Source organism: Lepisosteus oculatus, chromosome 9 (assembly GCF_040954835.1).
Source record: "Lepisosteus oculatus isolate fLepOcu1 chromosome 9, fLepOcu1.hap2, whole genome shotgun sequence".
NCBI lineage: Eukaryota > Metazoa > Chordata > Actinopteri > Semionotiformes > Lepisosteidae > Lepisosteus > Lepisosteus oculatus.
This window is the reverse complement of record NC_090704.1, coordinates 45,266,547-45,288,815: the sequence shown is the minus strand read 5'-3', so window position 1 is coordinate 45,288,815 and position 22,269 is coordinate 45,266,547. Positions and strand designations below refer to the sequence as shown.

The window sequence follows — 22,269 nt, the reverse complement described above, 5'->3', positions numbered from 1 at the left end:
AAGTGCACCCTTTGCTCTTTGACCCTAGGTCACCATGCATTAGAGGGTTCTGAGTGGTTAATTTCGTCAAGCGACCGCCCCTTCCTTTCAGTTTCCGGGCCTTTTATTGGTTGTCCACGACTGTCAGTCACGAGAGGAGGGACGATTAGGTACAGTGCCTGCATTGCAACAAAGTTTTTTTTTGCAGAAGCTTGAGAGACAAACTGGATTGAGGGTCGGTTGGTTTTGTAGTCTGTTAAGAGTACAAGTTTTGGTATTTGTACAAAACGTACTGCCATCGCAGCTTTTCGTGTGTTTTGTATCAGAAGGGCTTTGGTTTTGAAAACACGAATCTTAAAGCGGAGAAAACCGTGTCTACGCTGCATTAGAAATAACTCGGTTAGCTGCAGTTTTTACAGTTTTATTTTTGTAAACAACGGCGTTGGAGTGTCGTTTTTTGCATCGCAAATGATCTACCACTCAGTTTTTGTAAACTGGGCCTTAAAACGCCACTTGTTTGAGCTGTGACTCGACTTTTTTCGGGTTTTTTAATCGAAATGAATCGTTAGCGTAGTAGTAGTATAATTCGGTTTCATAGTTCACCCAACTGGCGCAGGAGTTGGTGATTGAAAGCCTAGATTTAAAAACACCGTCTTATTTTGCCTTTGTTTTTTATATACAGAACAGAACAGAGATCATTGTATTCTGCGAAGGACACGGTTAATCACTCTTAGGCTTCTACAGCTCCCCTTAAGTTTTTAGCGAGGTGAAAGGTACAAAAGTAAGTGTTCCCTACTGAACGTATTTTTGAATATATCTAAAGCTTTTAGCGAATCCTTGGCGAAGTAGGATACAATCTCTGTTGTTGAGTCTACAGTAATTTGCGCCGCAGTTACTGGTGCTCGGAAAGGCTTTACAGATAGGAAGCTACAGTGAGATAAGGCTGTGTGCTTGTTGGTTGGGTGAGGTGTTGGCTTTAAAAAAAAAAACCCCAACAGCATCACCCAGACTTTTTCAAAACAGCGTTTGATTTAGAAAGCTGTGTTTTTACTGTTCCAAGATATGCACAGGCGGCTGGGCGTCCCTCACAAATCTGTTTTCTCTCACTCTCGAGCACCGAGGGGTTCGTCTTCTCCGAGAATGAATGTTTCCAAAAGTGGGTACCGGGTGTTCTCTGCTAACTCCACAGCAGCGTGCACGGAGCTGGCCCGGAAGATAACCGAGTAAGTATGTTATCATGGTTATTGATTATGAGAGCCAGGGTCCGCTTGCACACAGCGGTTGGGAGGTAAAATAGTGAACCAGCGCCGGGCATTTCTCATTTCTAGCCCCATTAACGCTGGCAAAACCTCGATTAATAACAGGGAGAACTCATATTGAGCTCGGCATCGACCCCATACAGATCACATATACAGCACATGCGCTCTTGAGCTCCTGGTCGAGCAAGGATCTGAGGCTTTGGAAAGCAGAAATGGGTTGGTAGCCCTGGACGGCTGGAGTCTGACTGCATAAGCTTCAGTGTTAATTGGCTGGTTGGTGGTAAAGACGTGATGTGTGACACAGCACAGTTAACTCAGTAGGAAGAACGTCTAGCTTCGCTAAACGTTTTGCACGGTGCTTGTATTAAGCCAGACGTTCGTTCTGGCGAACTGTGTTCTGTATCACTTCAGGACAACGCAGACTAAGCACCGCCCGCTACAAGCATGCACAGTATTTTGCCTCTCGGAGGGTTGGGTGCAGAGAGTTCACGGGTTATAGAGTCTGAATTGTGAAATCTGCTATGTATACACACCCATTCCTTTAAAACGGGGACCTGCAGGTCTTGTTCTGGAGAGCTCCGGTTCACCCGCTTTTGGCGGTAACTTTTGAATGGAGTTCTGAAGACTTGTAAGATTTGAAATCATGTAAGTGGGAGGGGTCGAATTAAGTTATTTAGCGATCAGAGTCTGAGTAGTGTAAGTCTTCATGTGGTCATCTAGTGGAGAAGTGGTAAGGGTTCAGATCTCAGGTGAGACAGTGTTAATGTGCCCTTGAGCAAGTTTCTTGAAAGTGGCCGGCGTATCAGCTTCAACAACATGACTGGGTAACTTGTTACCCCCACAACCCTTAGTGTTGTAAAAGTGCCTCTTGTTCTTGGATTTAAATGCACTTAAAATATATCAGCTTGTGTGTCCTGGCTCTTATTTTTCTTCTTTAATTCACTGTCTTTTGGCTATTTTAAATACTTTGGGATCCCCTGTGTGATGAATTAAAGTGCATTTTTTTCAAAAAAGAAAGAAATTTCCATTAGTCTTTGTCTTTTTTCCATTTTTAGGTGAAGTAATTCAGGAGTGATAATGTTATCACCAGTTTAGATCCAGTCTCGTGGGCAACGTCAAACACCACCTTTGCTCCAGGCTGGAGTGGGGTTGAACAGTAGTAATCTTTGGCAAACGCCTCCCCTCTGTGTGTCTGTGTTCGGGGGTATTTATTTGAGCTGCAGTGCCCTGTCATGTCTTTCCATGCTGTTGGGACCGACAAAAGGAGGCAGTTCTGTACACAAAGGGTTGTGGATAAAATGCAGCGCTGTGTTGTTGGAAGTGGCTGGGTGAAATTGTGGGATAGTCTTTTCTTTCTTTACCTAGCAGTTAGGGTTTAAGTCATAACCTTACTTATGTTATTGTGCCCTGATTTGCTGGGGATCGCTGTTTTCCGTTCTTGCAGACGATTGAGTCGATCAGAAAAAGAAGTGTGGTGCAGCAGTTAATGGTCTGAGTTGAATGGCGAAGTATGTTCAGTAAGCCCACAGTTCGTTATTAAATGTATTTGTCTGGTACCAAGTGTTAAATAAGGGGCTTTCATTTGGGTGTTATAAGGACATTCTGATTTATTTAGGCTTTTCTGATGCAGTGAATCTCATGTTTCCTGTCTTAATTATCTTCAGTCCCGTTTAAATGCTATAGGAAAACTCCAGGTTGTATGTGGCTTTTTATGATGTTTAAATTGTTTGTGATCCGATGAACAAATGCAGTATGCAACGTTCCTGTATCCTGAGGGCTGATTGTGACGCAGTCTCTCTTGAGATGACTTCTGCTTTGTCTGTTGGAGAATGGCATGCACAGACAGTGTTCTTAGAATTAAAAGGGAGATTTCAGAGAATATCATAATTTATCACCCAGTCCTGAGACTCTTCTTTCTGCTGTAGGGGACTGAGAGCACGAACTCTTTCAGAAAGCATTCAGGTTTAAGGTGCCAGAGTTATTGATCTTCTGCCTTAGCAGTTAAATTGAACATTTGCAGGGACTCTATTTCTTATCTACTGTTTATTGATTCATTTTCTCGTTATCTTTCTAGGATTGTCCATCATGGAAGTTTGCTATGGAAAATAGCAAACTTTAATTTCATTTTGTTGCAGTTTATGCTTCTTCTCCCCCTGCTTTGTTTTGCCCGTTTTTTTTGTATTGTTGGAGAGTAAAACTGATCGTTAACACTGTTTTGCATGTTTTTTTGGAGTTTTGAGGTCTGTGTGTTCATATTTCAGTCCAAGCTGCCTTGGTGGTGTGTAGTCATGAGCGAAGGAACAGGCATGCAGATGAAGTCCTGGAATGTCACTTGATAGGCCTACTTTCTAAGTCACAGGTACAGGTGGTATTAAAGACCAGGACTGCCAGTTTTGATGAGGGATTTGGTGAGCATGTCAGTTTATAATGTAGCCTATGGTTATAGCATATAGCCTAGGGAACAGGCACATGATGTCAACTCTGGTCCTGCAGGGCCTCTGTGTTTTCTGGTTTTCATTCCACTCTGGTCTGTTCGTCACTTGATTTCAATCAAATGCTCACTTAACTGACCTTTATTAACACTGTTTCCAGGGCTTTACTTCTTGATGATCAGGAGTTAGCTATCAAACCCAGGGACTGCAGCGCTCCAGGGCCAGCACTGTGAGAGGTCATTGTATAATAAGTGGGAGGGGGAGCTGTAAGGTCCTGCTTTTTTCACCGTTAAAAAATATTAAAATTGGCGGCCATGGAAACGGGAGGGGGGGGGTGTTGCCAGGACTAAAACAAGCCAGTGCTAGAACATTTGTTGGCAAGTATTTATGTTGGAGCACCTGGGATTCCGAGACATTAGAGTCAGAGAAAGTCCGAGCCGAATTTCAGATTCGAGTGCTCTGTCCTGAACGGAGAAGACTGCGAGGGAACCTGATACAAATATTCCTAATAAGACAGTGCACAGTGGACTTCTTCACGATGAGCAGTGAAACATGAACCAGAGGACACGGGTGGGAGCTACGTGAAAGTACATTTAAAACCGAGAACGGGATGCAGGCCATTGTGGGAGTGTGCAGCAAGCTTCCCAGCCATGCTGCTGAAGACGATACCCTGGGTACATTAGAGAACAAGCTAGATGAGATCTTGAGGTCAATCAACTGCTGTCTGCCAAACAGGCTTTTTATTAGTTGTGAATTCAACCATGTTGAAACGCATGAAAACTTCAAGCACAAATTGAAATAAATACAGATGCAGTTTCCCCGCTGCTGAGCCTAAACCTGTTGCCCGTCTTCAGTGTCAGTCGCAGCAGGGCCAGATGGAATCGTGGCGACTTCTGTGACTCTGCAGTACAGAACAGCCCTGAGCTCTGTTGCTCTTACAGCGAAGAAGTAAGGTTTGGGCTCTACTCAGTGGCTCATTACTGGCCTTTCAGGTGTGTCAGCAGACTCAGGAAGAGTCCAAATGCAGTCTAATAAAACTCTTTTAATTTCCATGACTTCTCCCATTCACAGTTCAGACAAGGGGTTGTTTTCAAGCTCTTGCACTAATCTTGGCTCTTGCAGAAAATGTTTACAAGGCGAATGCCGAGACTGAAATTTTCTTGTAAGCATCGTAGCAGGGACGTGTGACTATCAAAGTATGTTTGTTATTGGCACAATGGATAATCATGTCAAGAGACAGCCTAGTAAGACCTTGAATTCATCTTGTAGCTCATCACAGTTGGATTAAAAAGATGAGAACATGATAATCTTTAGAATCCAGAAATAGACTACATGTGATTGGTGCTTAAGGCATCGCATGTCTACCTCTCTGCATTCTGTAGTGAGGCTATACGTATATATATGTGTCCTGTATAGTACATTCCATGTACTGTACAGATAGTAGGACTGAGAGTTCCCAAATCACACACGCAGTCTACTTCATACTGTACATCAGAAATATCATGCTTGACAGCTGAAGAAAGCAGGTTTAGGAGAACGTATATCATCATCATTTCAGGGATGGCACTTGACATCCAATTGCTTGTAAATCTTAACTGCAGTGCAGATAAATGTTACTTTCTTGGAAGTTGTTCCTTGGCTAGTCATATCCTGGTCCGGGCGTGCTCTCTTTCTGCTGCAGCCACAGGCGATTCTGATGTAGCAGCTGCAGGAAGCTGCTCAGAATTCAGAACTTCACTGTAGACTGCTCTGGACTCTACATGCTGGTGCTCTGGTTGCTGTGCCCCCTTGATTAAAGACAGTAGCTGTGTGGACTCCACTCAAGTTGCATGTTGATTACTTACTTTTAGATTTAGACAGTTTACTGTTGCGATGACGTGATTTAACGGTGGCCTTGTCTAAAGTTGGACCTTGTTTTCTGAGTGGGCTGGTGTTTTTTTTTACTGACAGAATTGCTCAGGATTGTTTCGGGGTGTTTTTTTGCCTTCTCAGCAGTTTTGTAGTTGCATTAGGTTACTGAACATTTCGGCTGAGACCTTTCGGTTCTTCAGACCTGAAAACTTTTTCCTTTCTTCTCTTCTCAGCATGGAATAAAACCTTACTTGTTCCTTTGCAGGCTACGCATGCTGATGCAGCTACTGCCTTGAACTTAGGTTACTGAAGCCATTATTACCTCTCATTTACCTTATGTTTTGAAAAGGACAGCAAGGCCAGTAGTGTACAGATTGAGTTCCTGGAATCTGTGCAGTGCCTTTGCTCTCCAGGTGAGGTTTAACAGTTGGAGTGCACAGCTCATTCTCTGTGCTGTGGAAGAGCACTGTAGCTTGCACGCCACGGAGATTGAGCAGCATTGTCACATTTGACATTTATGCTTCGGTGTGACTTGCACATGACTTGGTGTGTCCATAAGCAGTCCATTGAAGATGTAGAAAAAGTACAAAGAAAAGTAGCTTAGTCATTTTACGATGAAATTAAGACACCTTGAAGATGGGTATAAACATACATTTCTGTGAAATATCTGCATACACAAGCATTTCAATCCAAGTGTGGGGAGATGTATTCACATACTTGCACGGTCATTTACACCGATGTGGGAACACAATCAAATTACCGAATGCAGTGTGCTTACAGCAGTGAGGTCTGTGCTAATGGCCTGGCTGCATGCCTGTTTGTTCACTTTGCCAGCATCCACTTGCTTAAAAGCAATAATACATGTTCAAGGTTCTGCTTTTTGTCTGAAATTAGTTTTATTGTTGCAGTCTGTGCTTTGACAGTGATCACTGCACAGGGTTTTGTAATGTACTTAAAAAGTCGACACAGGGTCCTTGGACTAAATGCATGTTTTGAATTTCACAGCTGAGCCTGGTCAAGTGGCACAGAGTCACTTTAGGGGTTGGGGGGAGAAAGGTCTTGTGCTATTGTGTTTTAAAAAATCTGACAAATTATTCACCAAAAGTTTTAAAAAGAGTGTTTTGTTCTTTAAATATTTTAATATCGCTTTCATCTTTTGCAGTAGTTTGAAAAATATTAACCTGTTTTCTTGTTTAGGCGTCTAGGGGTTGAACTGGGGAAGTCTGTGGTCTACCAGGAAGCCAACAGAGGTGAGTAGATGCGTTTGGGTGCCTGCTGTATTACATCCAGTAACACAATGCATCCTGCTGGTATGGGCTTGATTGCTTGAAACTCATGCAGCTTTTTGTGCAAGACTATTGACATGCTGAAGAGACGCATTAAATCACATTGTATCAGACTATGCTTTCTGTCGGTTTCAGGATGCGGTGTTTTAAATGGGTTAACATTAATTTACAACACCTCTGTTTTTTTTTTAAATAGAAACACGGGTAGATGTTAAAGAATCTGTTCGTGGGCAAGACATCTTCATCATACAGACAATCCCTAGGTAAGTGGATCACAAAATGATTTCGTTAACAGACGACTCTTCCCCAGCTATATAATTTCAATGTGCGTTTGCATCCTTAATAAATCTTTTGCTGTAGGGGAAAACTACACACTGCACGGATGCATTGTGTGCATGTGAACTCTTGCAGGCTTGTGATGAAAACTTCTGCCAAGCACCTTAGTCTTCCTCATTCCTCTTGTAGGCGTCACACGTTCTGTGTGCATTGGCATCTGATTGTGTTTGGTATAGGCAAACTGGTTTTCTGGAGAGCTGAGAACATTACTCAAGACGTCCTCCAGAATTTCACAGTGTGAAGCTGTCGCCTTGCCAGTCCTAGACATTTGAAACCCATTACTTGTAAAATAATAGAAGAAGATGTTAGTTTATTAACTCCTGAGTACAACATAGGCTCCATAAACCTTGTTGGTATCCCAGACTTTGCCAGATGTTTTCTGTTAATCTGTAGGATTACTTGGATAACATTTGTCTGTTAGTTCACGCGCATGCTTGTGTATATATATAGCACACGACTAACTGAGGTTGTTAATAGTGGTTTTCCATTTTTGCCATATGAAGAATAACAGTATGCAAGGAAGAGAAAGGGTTATGTTTGCACAGCTTATTTATAGTTTTCGTTTTCCTGTCTGCCAAGCATATTCAGATAGTTTTGAGATTAATTTTTAAAGGGTGCAGTATGTTAGCCTTTTGCAAAGTGCTTCCATGATTTATTTCATGCATTAATAGTGTAGAAAATTATTCTAGTGGAGCCAGTGCAGGTCATTACTCTAGATGCTGCAGCACAGGATTGATGTGCGGCTGTGGACAGTTAAAATGAGAGATGGTGCAGCGGCTGTCCGTTGCACTGGGCTGGCTGACACGGTGGTCCTGCATTAAGTTGGGACTCTCCCTGCAACAGGACAGGGGGCCAGATGCTCACTCTCTGAGGCACACAGAACATGCTGTAGTCTGGGCATGGGGCAGCCTGACAGGATAGTAAGCCCAGAGTCCGTGGGTGATTGGGGTACTAGGCTAATCATGCCAAAGTCTGTATTGCTTGCAGTTTACACCCCAAAGAATAGAAGTATAGATCTCAGAATTGCATTGCATTGCCATTGTTTCATAGTTTGTAAGCACCAATGATTTACCGTATGTCCTCTTTCCCTTTTTTTTTTCTTGTTTGACGACGCAGAGATGTGAACACAGCCATCATGGAGCTGTTAGTCATGGCGTATGCTCTCAAGACCTCCTGTGCAAAGAACATCATAGGTGTCATCCCTTACTTTCCTTACAGCAAGCAGTGCAAAATGAGAAAGAGGGGCTCCATTGTGTGCAAACTGCTGGCATCCATGCTGGCTAAAGCAGGTGAAACTTACTATACATCTCAAGGGGCTGGGGCACAGGGTAGCCGTGATGCTTCTGGACACATTGCAGACGATTTTCTCAAAAGTTCCCTCCCACCCCTCATCTATGCCAAGAGCTCAGAGCATGCATTTAACCCCCTCTTTTAACTGTGAGAGACCCTGATGATTAAAGATCATAGTTGGGACTTTTTTTTTTTAGAAAAAGGATTTTTTCCTGAGCTGTTACACTTTCAGTAATTTGTGCAGATATGGCAGTATAATAAAGTAGATTTCTTTTCAGCGTTGGCGAAATTGGCTTATACACACAGCCAGTGTGGACAGTAAGGCAAAGCCTCTGTTTTAGGAGTGTTAAATGCCTTCCTGGAACTTATTTTTTCCTTTTGAATCAACAGCAGGGGAGGGGCAGGTAATTACTTGGTAGACTGTGGGCAGAATCAAAGAAAGGCGTTTAAACCTGGCATCCCTGCTTTGCCATGAGTGTGTCCTGACCTGCTTGTTATTGTGTGTTGCTCCCTTCACCCAGGGTTAACTCATATTATCACCATGGATTTACACCAGAAAGAAATCCAGGGATTCTTCAGCTTCCCTGTGGATAACCTGAGAGCTTCCCCCTTCCTGCTGCAGTACATACAGGAGGAGGTATTGTGAGCCCTGGCATTGTTGTTTTGTTCCTTCTGACTCTGGGGGGTTTTAAACTGTTGATTGAGAGTAAACCTATATGTGGAAACTCCTAATGACATTTGTGGGATATTCTCTTCCCAAAGTTACTGGCAGGGGCATTGTAATGTCTTTATCACCTTTATTCTTGAAAAAGAACAAAATAAACTTAAATTATTACATTTAATTAAGCTGTTATCTGTTGAAATGAAAAGGCATTTTAGTGCTAATTGTTACTGAAGAGGTAGCTGTAAGTATTTAAGCATTTTCTATCGTGTTCTTTGTGTCTTTTTAGATTCCGGATTATCGAAATGCAATTATAGTGGCAAAGTCACCGTCAGCTGCTAAACGGTAAATATGCTGTTCATTTTATGGGTGACCATAGAAAGTGATGTATTCAGGCAGATAAGAAGTGTTTTTAGCTCTGTTGACAGTCATGTACTGAATGCAACCAGCTTCACAGTGTCAGGGAAAAATGAGATAGACAAGAAATTGCAATTAGTTGTCCAAACAATTCCTAATACTAGGTGGAGCTCATTTTATAGAAATTCCAGAGAATCTTCATAACGGTGAGTGTCAAGTTAACACCTATTTGCATCTTATTCTAGTCTTGCTGTCATGTGTAACGAATCAGTTAACAGTAGTACTTGGAAGAGTTCAGTGCTTGCATGTTTTCTCCTGTTGTCCTCCTAAATCCTTGATTTCCCTTTTCGCCTTGCACGTGCAGAATGTGCACGCATGTTTGGAAGCATGAGACTGCTGTAACTCAGTGTGTTTGTTTGGAAACGTAACTGTGTTTGCGTGAAGCGTGTGTGTGTTGGGGAGCGTGACTCTGTGGTGTGTTTGCGTGTGCACGTGTTGGAAATGGGCAGCATGACTGTGCTGTTTGCGTGTGCACGTGTTGGCAGGTTTGACGGTGTGTTGGCGGTGTGTTGGCGGTGTGTTGGGAGGCGTGACCCTGCGGTGTGCGCGCGGTGTGTTGGGAGGCGTGACCCTGCGGTGTGCGCGCGTGTGTTGGGAGGCGTGACCCTGCGGTGTGCGCGCGTGTGTTGGGAGGCGTGACCCTGCGGTGTGCGCGCGTGTGTTGGGAGGCGTGACCCTGCGGTGTGCGCGCGTGTGTTGGGAGGCGTGACCCTGCGGTGTGCGCGCGTGTGTTGGGAGGCGTGACCCTGCGGTGTGCGCGCGGTGTGTTGGGAGGCGTGACCCTGCGGTGTGCGCGCGGTGTGTTGGGAGGCGTGACCCTGCGGTGTGCGCGCGGTGTGTTGGGAGGCGTGACCCTGCGGTGTGCGCGCGTGTGTTGGGAGGCGTGACCCTGCGGTGTGCGCGCGTGTGTTGGGAGGCGTGACCCTGCGGTGTGCGCGCGTGTGTTGGGAGGCGTGACCCTGCGGTGTGCGCGCGTGTGTTGGGAGGCGTGACCCTGCGGTGTGCGCGCGTGTGTTGGGAGGCGTGACCCTGCGGTGTGCGCGCGTGTGTTGGGAGGCGTGACCCTGCGGTGTGGCCGCGTGTGTTGGGAGGCGTGACCCTGCGGTGTGGCCGCGTGTGTTGGGAGGCGTGACCCTGCGGTTTGCCCATGTGTGCGCGTGTTGGGAGGCGTGACCCTGCGGTGTGCCCATGTGTGCGCGTGTTGGGAGGCGTGACCCTGCGGTGTGCCCCTGTGCGCGTGTTGGGAGGCGTGACCCTGCGGTGTGCGCGTGTTGGGAGGCGTGACCCTGCGGTGTGCGCGCGCGTGTTGGGAGGCGTGACCCTGCGGTGTGTGCGCGTGTTGGGAGGCGTGACCCTGCGGTGTGCGCGCGGTGTGTTGGGAGGCGTGACCCTGCGGTGTGCGCGCGTGTGTTGGGAGGCGTGACCCTGCGGTGTGCCCATGTGTGTGCGTGTTGGGAGGCGTGACCCTGCGGTGTGTGCGCGTGTTGGGAGGCGTGACCCTGCGGTGTGTGCGCGTGTTGGGAGGCGTGACCCTGCGGTGTGTGCGCGTGTTGGGAGGCGTGACCCTGCGGTGTGTGCGTGTGTTGGGAGGCGTGACCCTGCGGTGTGCCCGTGTGCGCGTGTTGGGAGGCGTGACCCTGCGGTGTGCCCGTGTGCGCGTGTTGGGAGGCGTGACCCTGCGGTGTGCCCGTGTGTGTGCGTGTTGGGAGGCGTGACCCTGCGGTGTGCCCCTGTGCGCGTGTTGGGAGGCGTGACTCCGCGGTGATGATGTGTTTGCTGTTGCAGGGCGCAGTCATACGCGGAGCGGCTGCGGCTCGGGCTGGCGGTGATGCACGGCGAGGCGCAGTGCTCGGAGTCCGACATGGCTGACGGGAGACACTCCCCTCCTTCTGTCAGAAACAGCACCGGACACCCAGGCCTGGAGCTGCCATGTAAGGAGAAATGGTCCTTTTCCTCTTTGTGCTGTGCCAGTTAGGCAAGGAGGCACGTTGTTACTCTGAGCCAGGGACAGACAAGGACATGTCCCCCAACTCTGTTCCATCGCAGCACTTCAGTTCCAGTAATGTCTGTCACTACCTAAATGGATTTAAGCACGTTGAGGAAATGAGAGGGGGGGATTAGGATTTGGAATGGAACTAGGTGAAATGGATGGGATTTGATTGAATCGATAGATCCGTCTTCACCTGTTCATAGGCTGGAACAGAGCCTCTTAAAATGCAAAAGATTGCAAAGAGCTCCTTTGAAGCATTTAGAAACCAGTGTTCCCATGTAGAGATTTGGAAGGTTTCTGAGCTCTTAGTCCCCTGCCTTCTGGTATGCAATCCTGTCCAAACCGTGCCCACTGCAGCCATGTTCACCTCATTTAAACTGCTGAGCGTGAGGACAAAAGAGGAAGAGGTGGCAAACAATGTGCAGGAATGTAGAATGCTGTCCAGTTTAAATATGTCCTGCTCACAGTTCTTTTTCTACAAGTTATCTTCCATTTCAGCAGATCATTCTTGTTTGTCTTTATTGATGTATTTTCAGTATTTTGCGTTCCTGTTTTTACTGCATGAGCCAGATTACCGACCTTAGTATTTGGGTATCTTGTCCTAAAACCCACGACATTGGCATGGTATCTTCGGTATCCCTTGGAGACCCTCTGGTAATTCGTACACAACATTCCAACAATCCACATGCTCAGCATTTTAACAAGAGTATTCTGACATATCGATTGAAAATATACATTATTTTTGACGCCTGCTCGCTTTTTTCGTAAGTTTAACAAAGCAAGTTGTTTCTTTACAGTGAAATGCACAAGCTGGGTTATTTACCAGGTTGTGACTTGCATTCATTTATACAGTCAGTGGGGAGGGTTGTTTTTAACAAGCACCACTTTATAGGCTCATGGGCTGACATCTCATCCCTAATGCTTGAAAATCCCAAGTTTAAGCCCTAGAGTGATCAAAGTAGCTTTGTTCCCCGGATTCCTGGCAGCTTTCTCTGGCTGTAGAATTAGGTGAAGGCTTTGTTGAAAGCTGCATTGTTGGATGCTTCCTGGAAGAGACTTTGTGCACGTTCCTTTTTAAAATGTTTGTCTGCAGCTGTAATAGTACGAAAGACTGCTGCATATTATGTTATCCCCAAGAGCCATCTCTCTAAACAAAAAGAGCTCACGTCTTTGGTTATGAAGAGAGAATAGCTGTGTTAATTCCAGAACCTTTGTTATTGATGTTATAAACCCGCACTTGAAATATTGACAAGCTCCTATGCTGTTAATTTGTTCTATAGATTGTCAATTTGCTCATATCCTCATATCCTTATCCTGGAATATGAAAATTAAACCTTTTTGTTATGCATGTCCCCTGAGGCTGTTTGACAAGTACAAGGGTCACCGTGTGGGTGTGTCTTCCCTCACAGCTGCAGGAGTCTGCATGTTCCGTTTTCATATTGCGGAAAAGGCGGAGGTTTTTCTTTTACTTACCCATTGGCACCAATTTGCAGAACAGCACAGAAGTTAACTGCTGGTTGGATGTCCTTCTAACCTTTAAAAATGTTGCAGTTTGGCTGGGGATGTACAGTCAGAGTACTGCACCATCATTCTCTCTCTCTCTCCTTAGCCTTCCACCCCCTTACAGCACATGAATTCAAATTTGTATCAGTGTTGAGTAAACTGTCTTCCTCCCAGCCATGCAGCAATAACCCTTTGACATGAGGGAGACTACCTGAACCAGTTTTATAAGTTAAGGTTTGAAGAATGGTCTACTTGTGTTGCGGGAAATATGAATTACAGATTGGAAAACGAGTGATTTTTGCAGGTTCTGTTATTAAATCTGTGTCTCATATGTATGAATATTTTGTTAATGGTCAATTTATTTGTTGGCAATAGGGAAGCAGCAGGCTCCATTTCCTGGCATTGAGCTCCCAAGTACGACCGTAATTAAGTGACACTTTTGATCACAGTAATAACATTACAGATGGTTGAATAACCCTTGCATGTAGAACTGGTCAGAACGAGAGCTTTCAATCTCTGCTTCCCAGCACACTCTTTTGAGAAACTTTCCTGAATTTCACTGCAGAAAGGAATGTTGGAAATGGGCTGTGGAGTCCTGACCAGTCTATCTGCTGTTTGTTTTAAGACTGGCATTGAAAATGCGTATTAAAGATTGTGCACATTACAGCAAAATAATCCTTGTTCTGTGTATATGGCAACATTCTGACAACCTATGCTTTGTGTGAGATCTTTCAGCCGCATCTTAAAATCCTTTTACATGTGCAAAAGGATCAAAACTCTTATCACTCTTAAGACCTACAGTAGGTTTTTATTTCCATTCCATAAAAGCAGTCAAGACTATTACCAGAATATGGAATTGTGCAGTTTACAAATCTAAACCTTACAAAAAGTTCAAAAATGGTAGTGCTGATCTGATATTAGTTGCCTGATGTTTTGTAATTTGAATATCTTATTGGGTTCTTGTTTTTTTTAACTAGCAGTTGAAAGAATTTCTTTGAAGCAGAGGTAGCCAGCACACATCCTCAAGAGTCCTTGGGCCCTCTTAAGCTCTTTGTTCTTTAAGAGCTCATAGCAATTAATTTAATTATTTGATTAATTAAATCGAAAGTCCTCTTTATTTAACCTGGCTTTTAGCCAGCTGTCAATTTGAAGACCCCCCCCCCCCCCCCCCAAAACCTACAAGATGGTGGTTCTGCAGCCCTAGGGCAGACCACATGGGCGCAATGGCAATGGGTGTGGCTGGGTGGGGCCTGGAGAGGATGTGGTTGGGCAGGGCTTGCAGGCTGACTGGCCCTGCCTGTGCAGCTGGAATGCAGGGCATGGCTGAGGCTTGTGTGTGGGAAGAGTCTATGGGGACAGTTTTCCACTGTGCTTTATATGATGCAAACATGATGCAACAAGCTTGAATTTGGGAAGGATGCCACAGCTCCACTGTAGACCTTAAGGGGCCTGTAGCATATTAACAGACATGAGTGGAAAATCTATCCCTTTGGTGCTGGCCTGCATGGTGACTTCAGGCCACAGGTGTGTCAATCTGTGCCCTTTTAATGAGCATTTCTCTTCCCAGAAAGAGGAAAAAAACAAAAGGCATTGAAATTTGTAGGATAAGAAGACCTCGGAGTGTGTGTGCCATGCAGAGACTTCAAAGCTCTCGGGAATAAGTGTGTAGATTGCTGAATGGCCACCTTTTGGAATGGTCCTACTGTTCATAAAGTATGAGTGTTTAAAAAAGATAAAAAAGGAAATCTTGCTGATTGATATTTCCACAGCGAGCAGAGATGCAACTGATTCTCTTGCCTTCCTGTATAGCTGGCCATTCTAGAGTGTGAAGGATGTTAATGCCTTGGTGACAGTACTAACATCATTGGATATTCTGGGTTCTTTGAACCTGTAATTATGATTGATTAACCTTTGAGTTCTTCACTCATTTTTGACTTCTCAAATGCATTTGCTTTAAATATGTGTATCCATTTACATTTGAGTTTAATGGAACAAAATGAGTTTATACAAACCTTCATCAGTGTGTGAAAATGAATCCTTCCAGAGGTCTATCAGAGAATCATTCTTTTGAAATAATGACACAGAACAAATGAACTAAGATTCAAAATCATGATCCCATCTTGGTTGTATTTAAACACCCAGGTTTAAGAACTAGGTAATGCAGAAAGAAAACATTTTGTACACACTACTACTTAAGGGCTATGTTACACAGACAAAAGTAAACTCTAAACTAAGCTTCAAACACTACATTTAGATTTGACTAAATTCTAAAAATTAAAATGCCAATTTAAGCCATTTTAGAGATCCCCTTAACTTTTATGTCATTAGTTCATGTGAATTCTGTGATCAGCTGCTCTTAACCCAGTGCTCCAGGTTAACTGGCTGTCCTGGCTGGGGTCTCAGTGCTGTGCTGTGTGATTAATGTAGAAGGCCTAGGAGGGATGGGCATCTCACTAGAGGATTCCTTTCGTCATGAATGCTTTCAAACCAGCGATCACAGGGTCTGGACCTCGGTGGCAGTGTTGTACCCCCTTTCTCTGGCTGGCACTGGGCAAGACACCAAGGCCTCCTCTGCAGCCTGTATGGAACAGGCGAACTACAGAGGACACTTGAGGAGGTTACAGTGCGTGTGTCTCTGTGTCTCTCAGCTGAACTCTTGGCTTTGGGTGGTCAGAAAAGGACACTATAACTATATACTAGACTGCCAACTAAATGAGGCCTTTGTATCCCTGGAAGCCTTTAATTGCTTTTAATCAAAGCCTTAGTAACGATTGCCTTCTGCTTAGCATACCTTTGTTTGTTGCAAGAAAAGGGTCTTGGAAAAAGCCCTCTTTGTTTTGGAGGATTAAACACTAACACTTAAGCTTCTCTCCCTTTTGCAAAAATTCTGTTCTTTGACAATCCATGTCCAAAGAACTTGACTATTTTTTTTGGGGGGGCACGGGTCATCTGACCTAGTCTTTCTATCTGTGATCGAACCAGTTCGTTTATGTGTAACCTAAAGTTTGATGAAATTACACTGAGGTGAGGGGCAGGTTTGTCAAGCTTTCCCAGGCTAGACCATTGGATCTTCATCCTTCTCATACAGCATGGTTCTGAGCAGGTCCCCAGTCTCCATGTTCAGTGGCGTATTGAACAAGTTGGCAGCACTGTTGTGGAGACAAAAACAAACTGTAACTTTCAATTTGTCTTCTTAAAAGACACAAGGCCAGAGGGGCAAATGCCAAGTTTATTTTTTTTATACATTTGCTTTGTGGCTATAAAGTTAGAGAGTCAGGGAAAGATGAACACTTCAGCATTTAAAATGTATATTGGAGAATATTCCAATTGCAGGAGAGACCTGACTTGTGCCGATGTCTAGGTGTTTTCTGTCTGCCAGCCAGGGATTGGACCTGCTCTCTGCTGCTGCTGGTCAGTATGTTGTCCCGTTTTGGTCGAGATCTTTCTTGGCGTCCGGCCTGTGGAAGGGTACGACAGCGCTGCTGCTTCAGAGCCCAGAGGAGGGATCACAGATGCTAAAGGGAAACGTTGGCACTCCTGTTTGACCTGCATTGGTTTGGAATTTGTTGTACTGAAGCAATTCTTGTGTATTTTAAAACCTCAGCGTTTTCTGGGAAAAAGGTGCATTTTTGAAACCATGATATTGCAGCTTGTTTCAATTCTGTTTGTAATGTATAATGTCAAATAAAAAATGCAGAGCACATGTCCTAAATGCAACCACACATAATCACCACTCTTGTTTGTCAAGTTGGTTGAAGTTTTTAAATATACAAGAATCTGATTTTATTATATTGGGTAAAAGAGGAGCATGTTTTAATTTTGCCTGCTCAGGGTTCTTTCGAAATACAAACATTTGTTTTTTGCAGGTGGGTTGAAATAGGGATACTTTCATATTCATAATCCTCTATTTGATTGAGATGTTCTGTGATCTTTAGTAGAATTTTGGAAAAGGCTACGAAGTGATCGGGATCAGAACAGTGCCTCAGATGCTTTTTTATAAATTCACAAGAAAAGCATCTGGCATTTGGGAAGCCCTATCTAACCCACCTTACCCAATCTCCCTCTCTCTGGCTCTAAATGCTTTGGAAATGTGCTAATAATTACATCTTTCGTATGTTGCAGTCATGATGGCAAAGGAAAAGCCGCCTATCACAGTCGTTGGGGATGTAGGAGGAAGAATCGCCATTATTGTAGTAAGGCGCAGCTTTCACTAAACTGAGCTCTGCATTGCAGGGCTGACTGCTCTCAAACTGCCCTATACATACTGTGCTATAGTATTGTAGATCCATAAGACTCTTAATTAATCATTTGTAACTGTGACAGTTTCACAAATGGCAATCTTTTTTTCCAGAGGTGCACTCACATTTTATTCAACAGACATGACATAGGTACAGTGAAATGTCATTTGGAAAACAAAGTGGAAGATGGTATTCTAAAGGTTCATGGATGGCCACATAAATTTGAAAAATAGTTTATCAAATCAAATCAAATCTTTCAGGACATATGCTGTAAGATTGTTTAAAACAATACTTTCATTTCCATCCAAAACTCCTCTTAACATATGGAACCTTGAAAAAAACAACCATGTGTCATTGACAGAGTGTAGATGCTTTGTGACTAAACATTTTAACATAATGACATACAGTAGATAGTAGTTGTAGTTTTTGATATTTGCACAGTACAGCAAATCTGCGAGCAAGATTGTTGAGAGTTTTACTTCACTTCAATTTCATCCTTGCATACAATATCCCCAGCAAATTACTGACCAGTGTATTGAGATGTTTTATTGTTCATTGGAAATAAGGTATGATGATTTTCTGATGGGGAATTAGGTCAGTTCAGAACAGGATGATGCAATACACAGTAGTTTGAAAAATGTAAAAGATAGGCATTCTGTCTTTACACAGGCTGTAGAACCAAGAGAGTATCAAGATGCGATTAAGGAAGAATGTTGAGAACTGTCCGGTCATTATTTTATCTGAATTATTTGAGGGTTTATCCAAGCTGTCTTGTGCTGTCTTGCACAATAATTCCCTTTACTTTTTTTCTGTAAGGATGATATCATAGATGATGTGGAAGATTTTGTAGCTACTGCAGAGATTCTGAAGGAACGGGGCGCATACAAGATCTACATCATGGCGACGCACGGCCTGCTGTCTGCAGACGCCCCCCGTCTGATCGAGGAGTCAGCTATTGATGAGGTGAGCCTCCCACTCCTTCGACTGTCGACTCTGTGGCTTTCTGTGCTGCGGTGGTCAGTGCACCAGTCATGTGCGGGGAATGGTTGAGTTGCATAAGATGCAGTTCTTACATCATCTCCCGTGTTTTGCAGCTTCTTGCTTGTGCAGTGGATAGACCCAGGGTTGGGGTGGACTCAATCATCAGGCCTGGAAAGGCCTGTCATATTGCTGACACAAAGACGGAGATCTCTGATTTTGACCTAATCTGCTTATTGATTGACAGATAACTGTTGAAGTATTACTGATTTGCTTTTCTCCCGTTGATTACATTGGCAAGTGTAAGATTAGATTTTTATTTACATGAACTGCTGTTTGTGAGGCAAGATTCATGCGTGGTATTCAGCATGGTTTTGACTCTCCAATACCAGAACCGTGCACCACTGTTTTGTGTTATTGTAAAGTGGTTCTTTTGGGTCGTGGTCTAGGTTGTCGTGACCAACACCGTGCCTCACGAGGTGCAGAAGCTGCAGTGCCCCAAGATAAAGACTGTGGATGTCAGCATGATCTTGGCAGAAGCCATTCGCAGGATCCACAATGGGGAGTCCATGGCCTACCTGTTCCGCAACATCACGGTGGACGACTAGAGGAGCAGACAGCAGGGGGCGCAACCGAGATCTCCATCCTGGATAAAAATGGCAGCAGGGCAAAACCTCATTTCTGAGCACAGGAAGGCAGCTGAAGGCAATAATAATGTATCTTCCACTCCCACCTGTGTCCAGCCCACCATGCTTGTGAGGTCAGAGGTTGCTGCCATGATAGTTGGGTCAAAGGTGGCATGGCTTATCGGTCAGGGTTTTTTTTTTCCATTTTATTACCTAATTAGTGATCTGTTAATGGAAGATGTCCAAGAAGCTAAATGATGGCTTTTCACAGCTGTAACACCATTGTGCTAGTTTGTTCATAATTTATATTTTATTAATCGGTACTCTGTGCAGTCAAAGTATATGTGCATAAAAATCATACACCGTAGGAACCTTTCCAACTTTACGAGTTTGCTAACATCTGTCATACTCTTGCCTTCACTTTTTTTTTGTCCGAGTCAGTGAGTGTTTTTCCGTTCTTCTTAAGTCAACGCACAAAAAGTGGACCTGGCACTTGTTTCTGAATTCTGCAGTGTACTGAAGGAGTGGACAAAAATATGCCAGATGCATTCAGGATCACTTTACCATCTTCCTCCCTGGTACTGAAGTGCTGTTCAAGGGCTTCAAAAAAGCTGAGGGGCAGACCTTTTTGGATGGCATGCTTAGTGCAGTATTTGCTTGACGCTGTCCATACCAAATAGTAAAATTATTTTTGTGTGCGATTCTTCACCAGCTCTTCAGCATACGAGTGGCTGTTGCAAGATTTTCTGTAAGTGGAGCCTTGAGAAACCTGGCAGATCAGAAGTCTGTTTTGCTACGTGTGCAGGATTAGCAAGAGCCTGTAAGGAGTCAGTGTGTTCAGTCAGCTTTCAAACCGTATTCCAGGCATCCTCACAAACTATCTTAAGATGATTGTCAGGTTTATGAAGGGCTAGTTGCACCTGATCTCTTGAGGGGGATGTATTTCAATGGTGTTATTAACAGTATATACTGGACTGTGTTTAGTCGGGCTGGAGTACCTCTCCAACACTTTCCTATCTTTTTTTGATCAGGTGAGGGAAGCCTTCCTGGACTAAATGTGGATTTATATGACTTGAGAAAGTGGTGTGGTATGAAAGTCAGCACCATTGCTTCCTCCAGTGTAACAAAGCACAGAGTCTCTATTGAATTTAATAGGGGGCAATTCTTGAGCTCCTGTCTGTAGGCTTAGTGCAGCCGTTGTGTTAAAGGCCTCTAGGTTACTGGTGACACCTGCTGGTTTAACTGTTAAATCTGCAGAATGCTGCTCTGTCCTGGCAGCTGAATGCGAAGGCACAGCTGGGCCTTTTGCAGTGCAGCCTCTTCGGTCTCTCCATCCAGCCTGTAGATCTGCCAGTCCGCTGCTCACTGTGATCTTTTTGAAGTGCTGTAATGCAAAGTAGTATGCAGACAAACTCAAAAGTGCTGCCAGCTGAATTCACCTGCAGTATGTAAAGCTTTTAGTCTTTATACTGTTGGTGGAGATGGCAATGCTTAAAAGGCGTACAGTTTGAAAAAATTCTCATCTTCCTGAGAAGTGAACAGTATTGGAAATATGAGAAGGCGTACTTTATCTCTCAGGCTTTGTCGTCATGCTTTGGGGACTGTGTAACAGTTTAACGCCTCCTTTTAAAACCAAGCAAAAATTACACACGCAGTATTAGTGTGGCTGCAATAAGCATCTTTTTAATGCACAGAATATTTGCACTGATTGTTTTGAAGTCTAAGTTTCTGAAGCATATTCAGTAAACAACATTGGCCAAGATCTATCAGTGAATGGCTGTCGAATCTGATGCTTTGCAAGTCCTGCAGTGTGCTTGTTCAGCATGCGGTTAATGCCTCTCTGTGTTTAGTAGAAGTGGCTCAAACGTGTACATGTGGATTTTAAGTTGAGGATAATTCCCTCCCTCCCCCCCCCTCCATCTTGGAGCAGTCTTTTGAGGATGAAGGTTTTTTTTTATTTTTGAAGGGCTGATCATTATAATCCCTACTACAGTGGCTTGTGTGCTCTCTGCCTTTGTGGAGTTAAGCTTTTTAAAGAGCTTAAAGTGTTTGGAAAGTCTAAAGGTTGTAAGTTCTGTACAGATGTTGTTCTACCATAACATGGTGTTTTGTGCATATATAGACTGTTAAGAGGCTCCTTTTTCTTAGGAATTCAGGTTTAAAATGTTTTCCTAGCAATACTGATGTGAACATGCATGTACTGCTGTTTGTTTTCCAAGTGGAAGGATGTTGCTGGACCAAGCTGAGCTGATGTTCTGTTTCCTTGCTTCAGGATAGCCTGTTGTGTATTCATTAGGGTCAAAGGCAGGACTGATCACTTGCAGTAAGAAAGCACTACATCTTCATGAGACTTCACCACATTGTAGCATCTTACATTTTTAATTGCTGTTCTTTATATTTGCTGTGCTAGGTTACGTCCATTTTCCATCTTTGTATTTGAAAAATGCTTTGAGCACGTTACAGCTTCATATTTGATTTCACCTCTAAGGGACTGGCTTGGTTTTGTGTTTGTAGCCTAATAATAAAAAGGAAATGTATATATGGTGTGGATCACTTTTTGTCTTGTGAATTCTGAATGTAGAAACCAGTTTGGCTGTAGATGACTGTTTCTTTAAGTACTAAATTCAGTTTTTTTATAATGGTTTATAACCAGCGCTGCACAGTGATGTGATTTTGAGCTGTACTGTCAGTGTTGCCGATGTGGAGGTGCTGATACTCGCGCACTTGAGAGTAACACCTTGTGGACCACACCAAGCTCCTGCTTATAAAGCCTGAGAGCAGCGACGGTAAGCGAGGTACTCGAGGTGCGAGACATTTGAGATTTGCATGTGGCAGTGGGGACACCAAGGTGGTCAAATCACATTGAGATGGTGAAATGGTCCTGTTTACCCTTTCCCTCCTTCTTAACACCAGTGGCTGTCCTGCCATGACCGAGGTGGGAGCAAAGCCCAGCCGAGGCTCGGCGCTCCGATTAAAAGCACGAGGAGCACACTCCCTATCGCCAGTGCATTCCCAGGAATGGTTCGTTAGCAGCCCTGCTGCGGTGGGACCCACCATAAACTCCAGACGTCCGTGTCTGTGAAGTGAACCGATCACACGGGCTGAGCGCATGCATTTGGATAAAGAAGATCTCCCACAACACTTGCAATCCAATTTTATTTACTATTCTGTGCTCCACAGAAGTGGGGCTCAACAGAGGATAGAACCAAACGGCACTTCTAGATCTAATCCAGCATTTGGTCCATAAAAGCAGCTTACCCAGTGAGGACTGATAACTCTAGGTTCTCAAGGTATTTGCTCTGCTTTAATCCTCACAAAGTAGTAGTCAGACCTAGATAGGCACACTTTGGCAGAACAGAGCAAATCTTCACCACCACTTCTTTGGTTTTTGAGGTCCGCTACGGGAACATTTAGGCTCCTGAC

General features: G+C 44.2%; 1 protein-coding gene across 5 annotated transcripts; it reads left to right on the top strand.

Annotated features, from left to right (window-relative positions):
- The first annotated feature begins 121 nt into the window (after positions 1-121).
- On the top strand, positions 122-21,385 carry prpsap1 (phosphoribosyl pyrophosphate synthetase-associated protein 1). 5 transcript variants are annotated; one of them, XM_015356423.2, is made up of 13 exons: positions 122-214; positions 662-760; positions 1,094-1,202; positions 6,719-6,771; positions 7,004-7,070; positions 8,260-8,432; positions 8,955-9,070; positions 9,384-9,439; positions 11,297-11,442; positions 13,380-13,418; positions 17,127-17,197; positions 18,059-18,205; positions 18,670-21,385. In XM_015356423.2, the coding sequence occupies exons 3-13, from the start codon at positions 1,120-1,122 to the stop codon at positions 18,826-18,828; spliced, it is 1,110 nt and encodes a 369-aa protein (XP_015211909.1). In that variant the 5' UTR covers positions 122-214; positions 662-760; positions 1,094-1,119; the 3' UTR covers positions 18,829-21,385. The 5 variants fall into 5 exon arrangements, with proteins under 5 accessions (XP_015211909.1, XP_015211905.1, XP_015211907.1 ...); XM_015356419.2 differs by having other exon boundaries at positions 1,040-1,202; XM_015356420.2 differs by lacking the exon at positions 122-214 and adding an exon at positions 221-378 and having other exon boundaries at positions 1,040-1,202.
- The last annotated feature ends 884 nt before the right edge of the window (positions 21,386-22,269 follow it).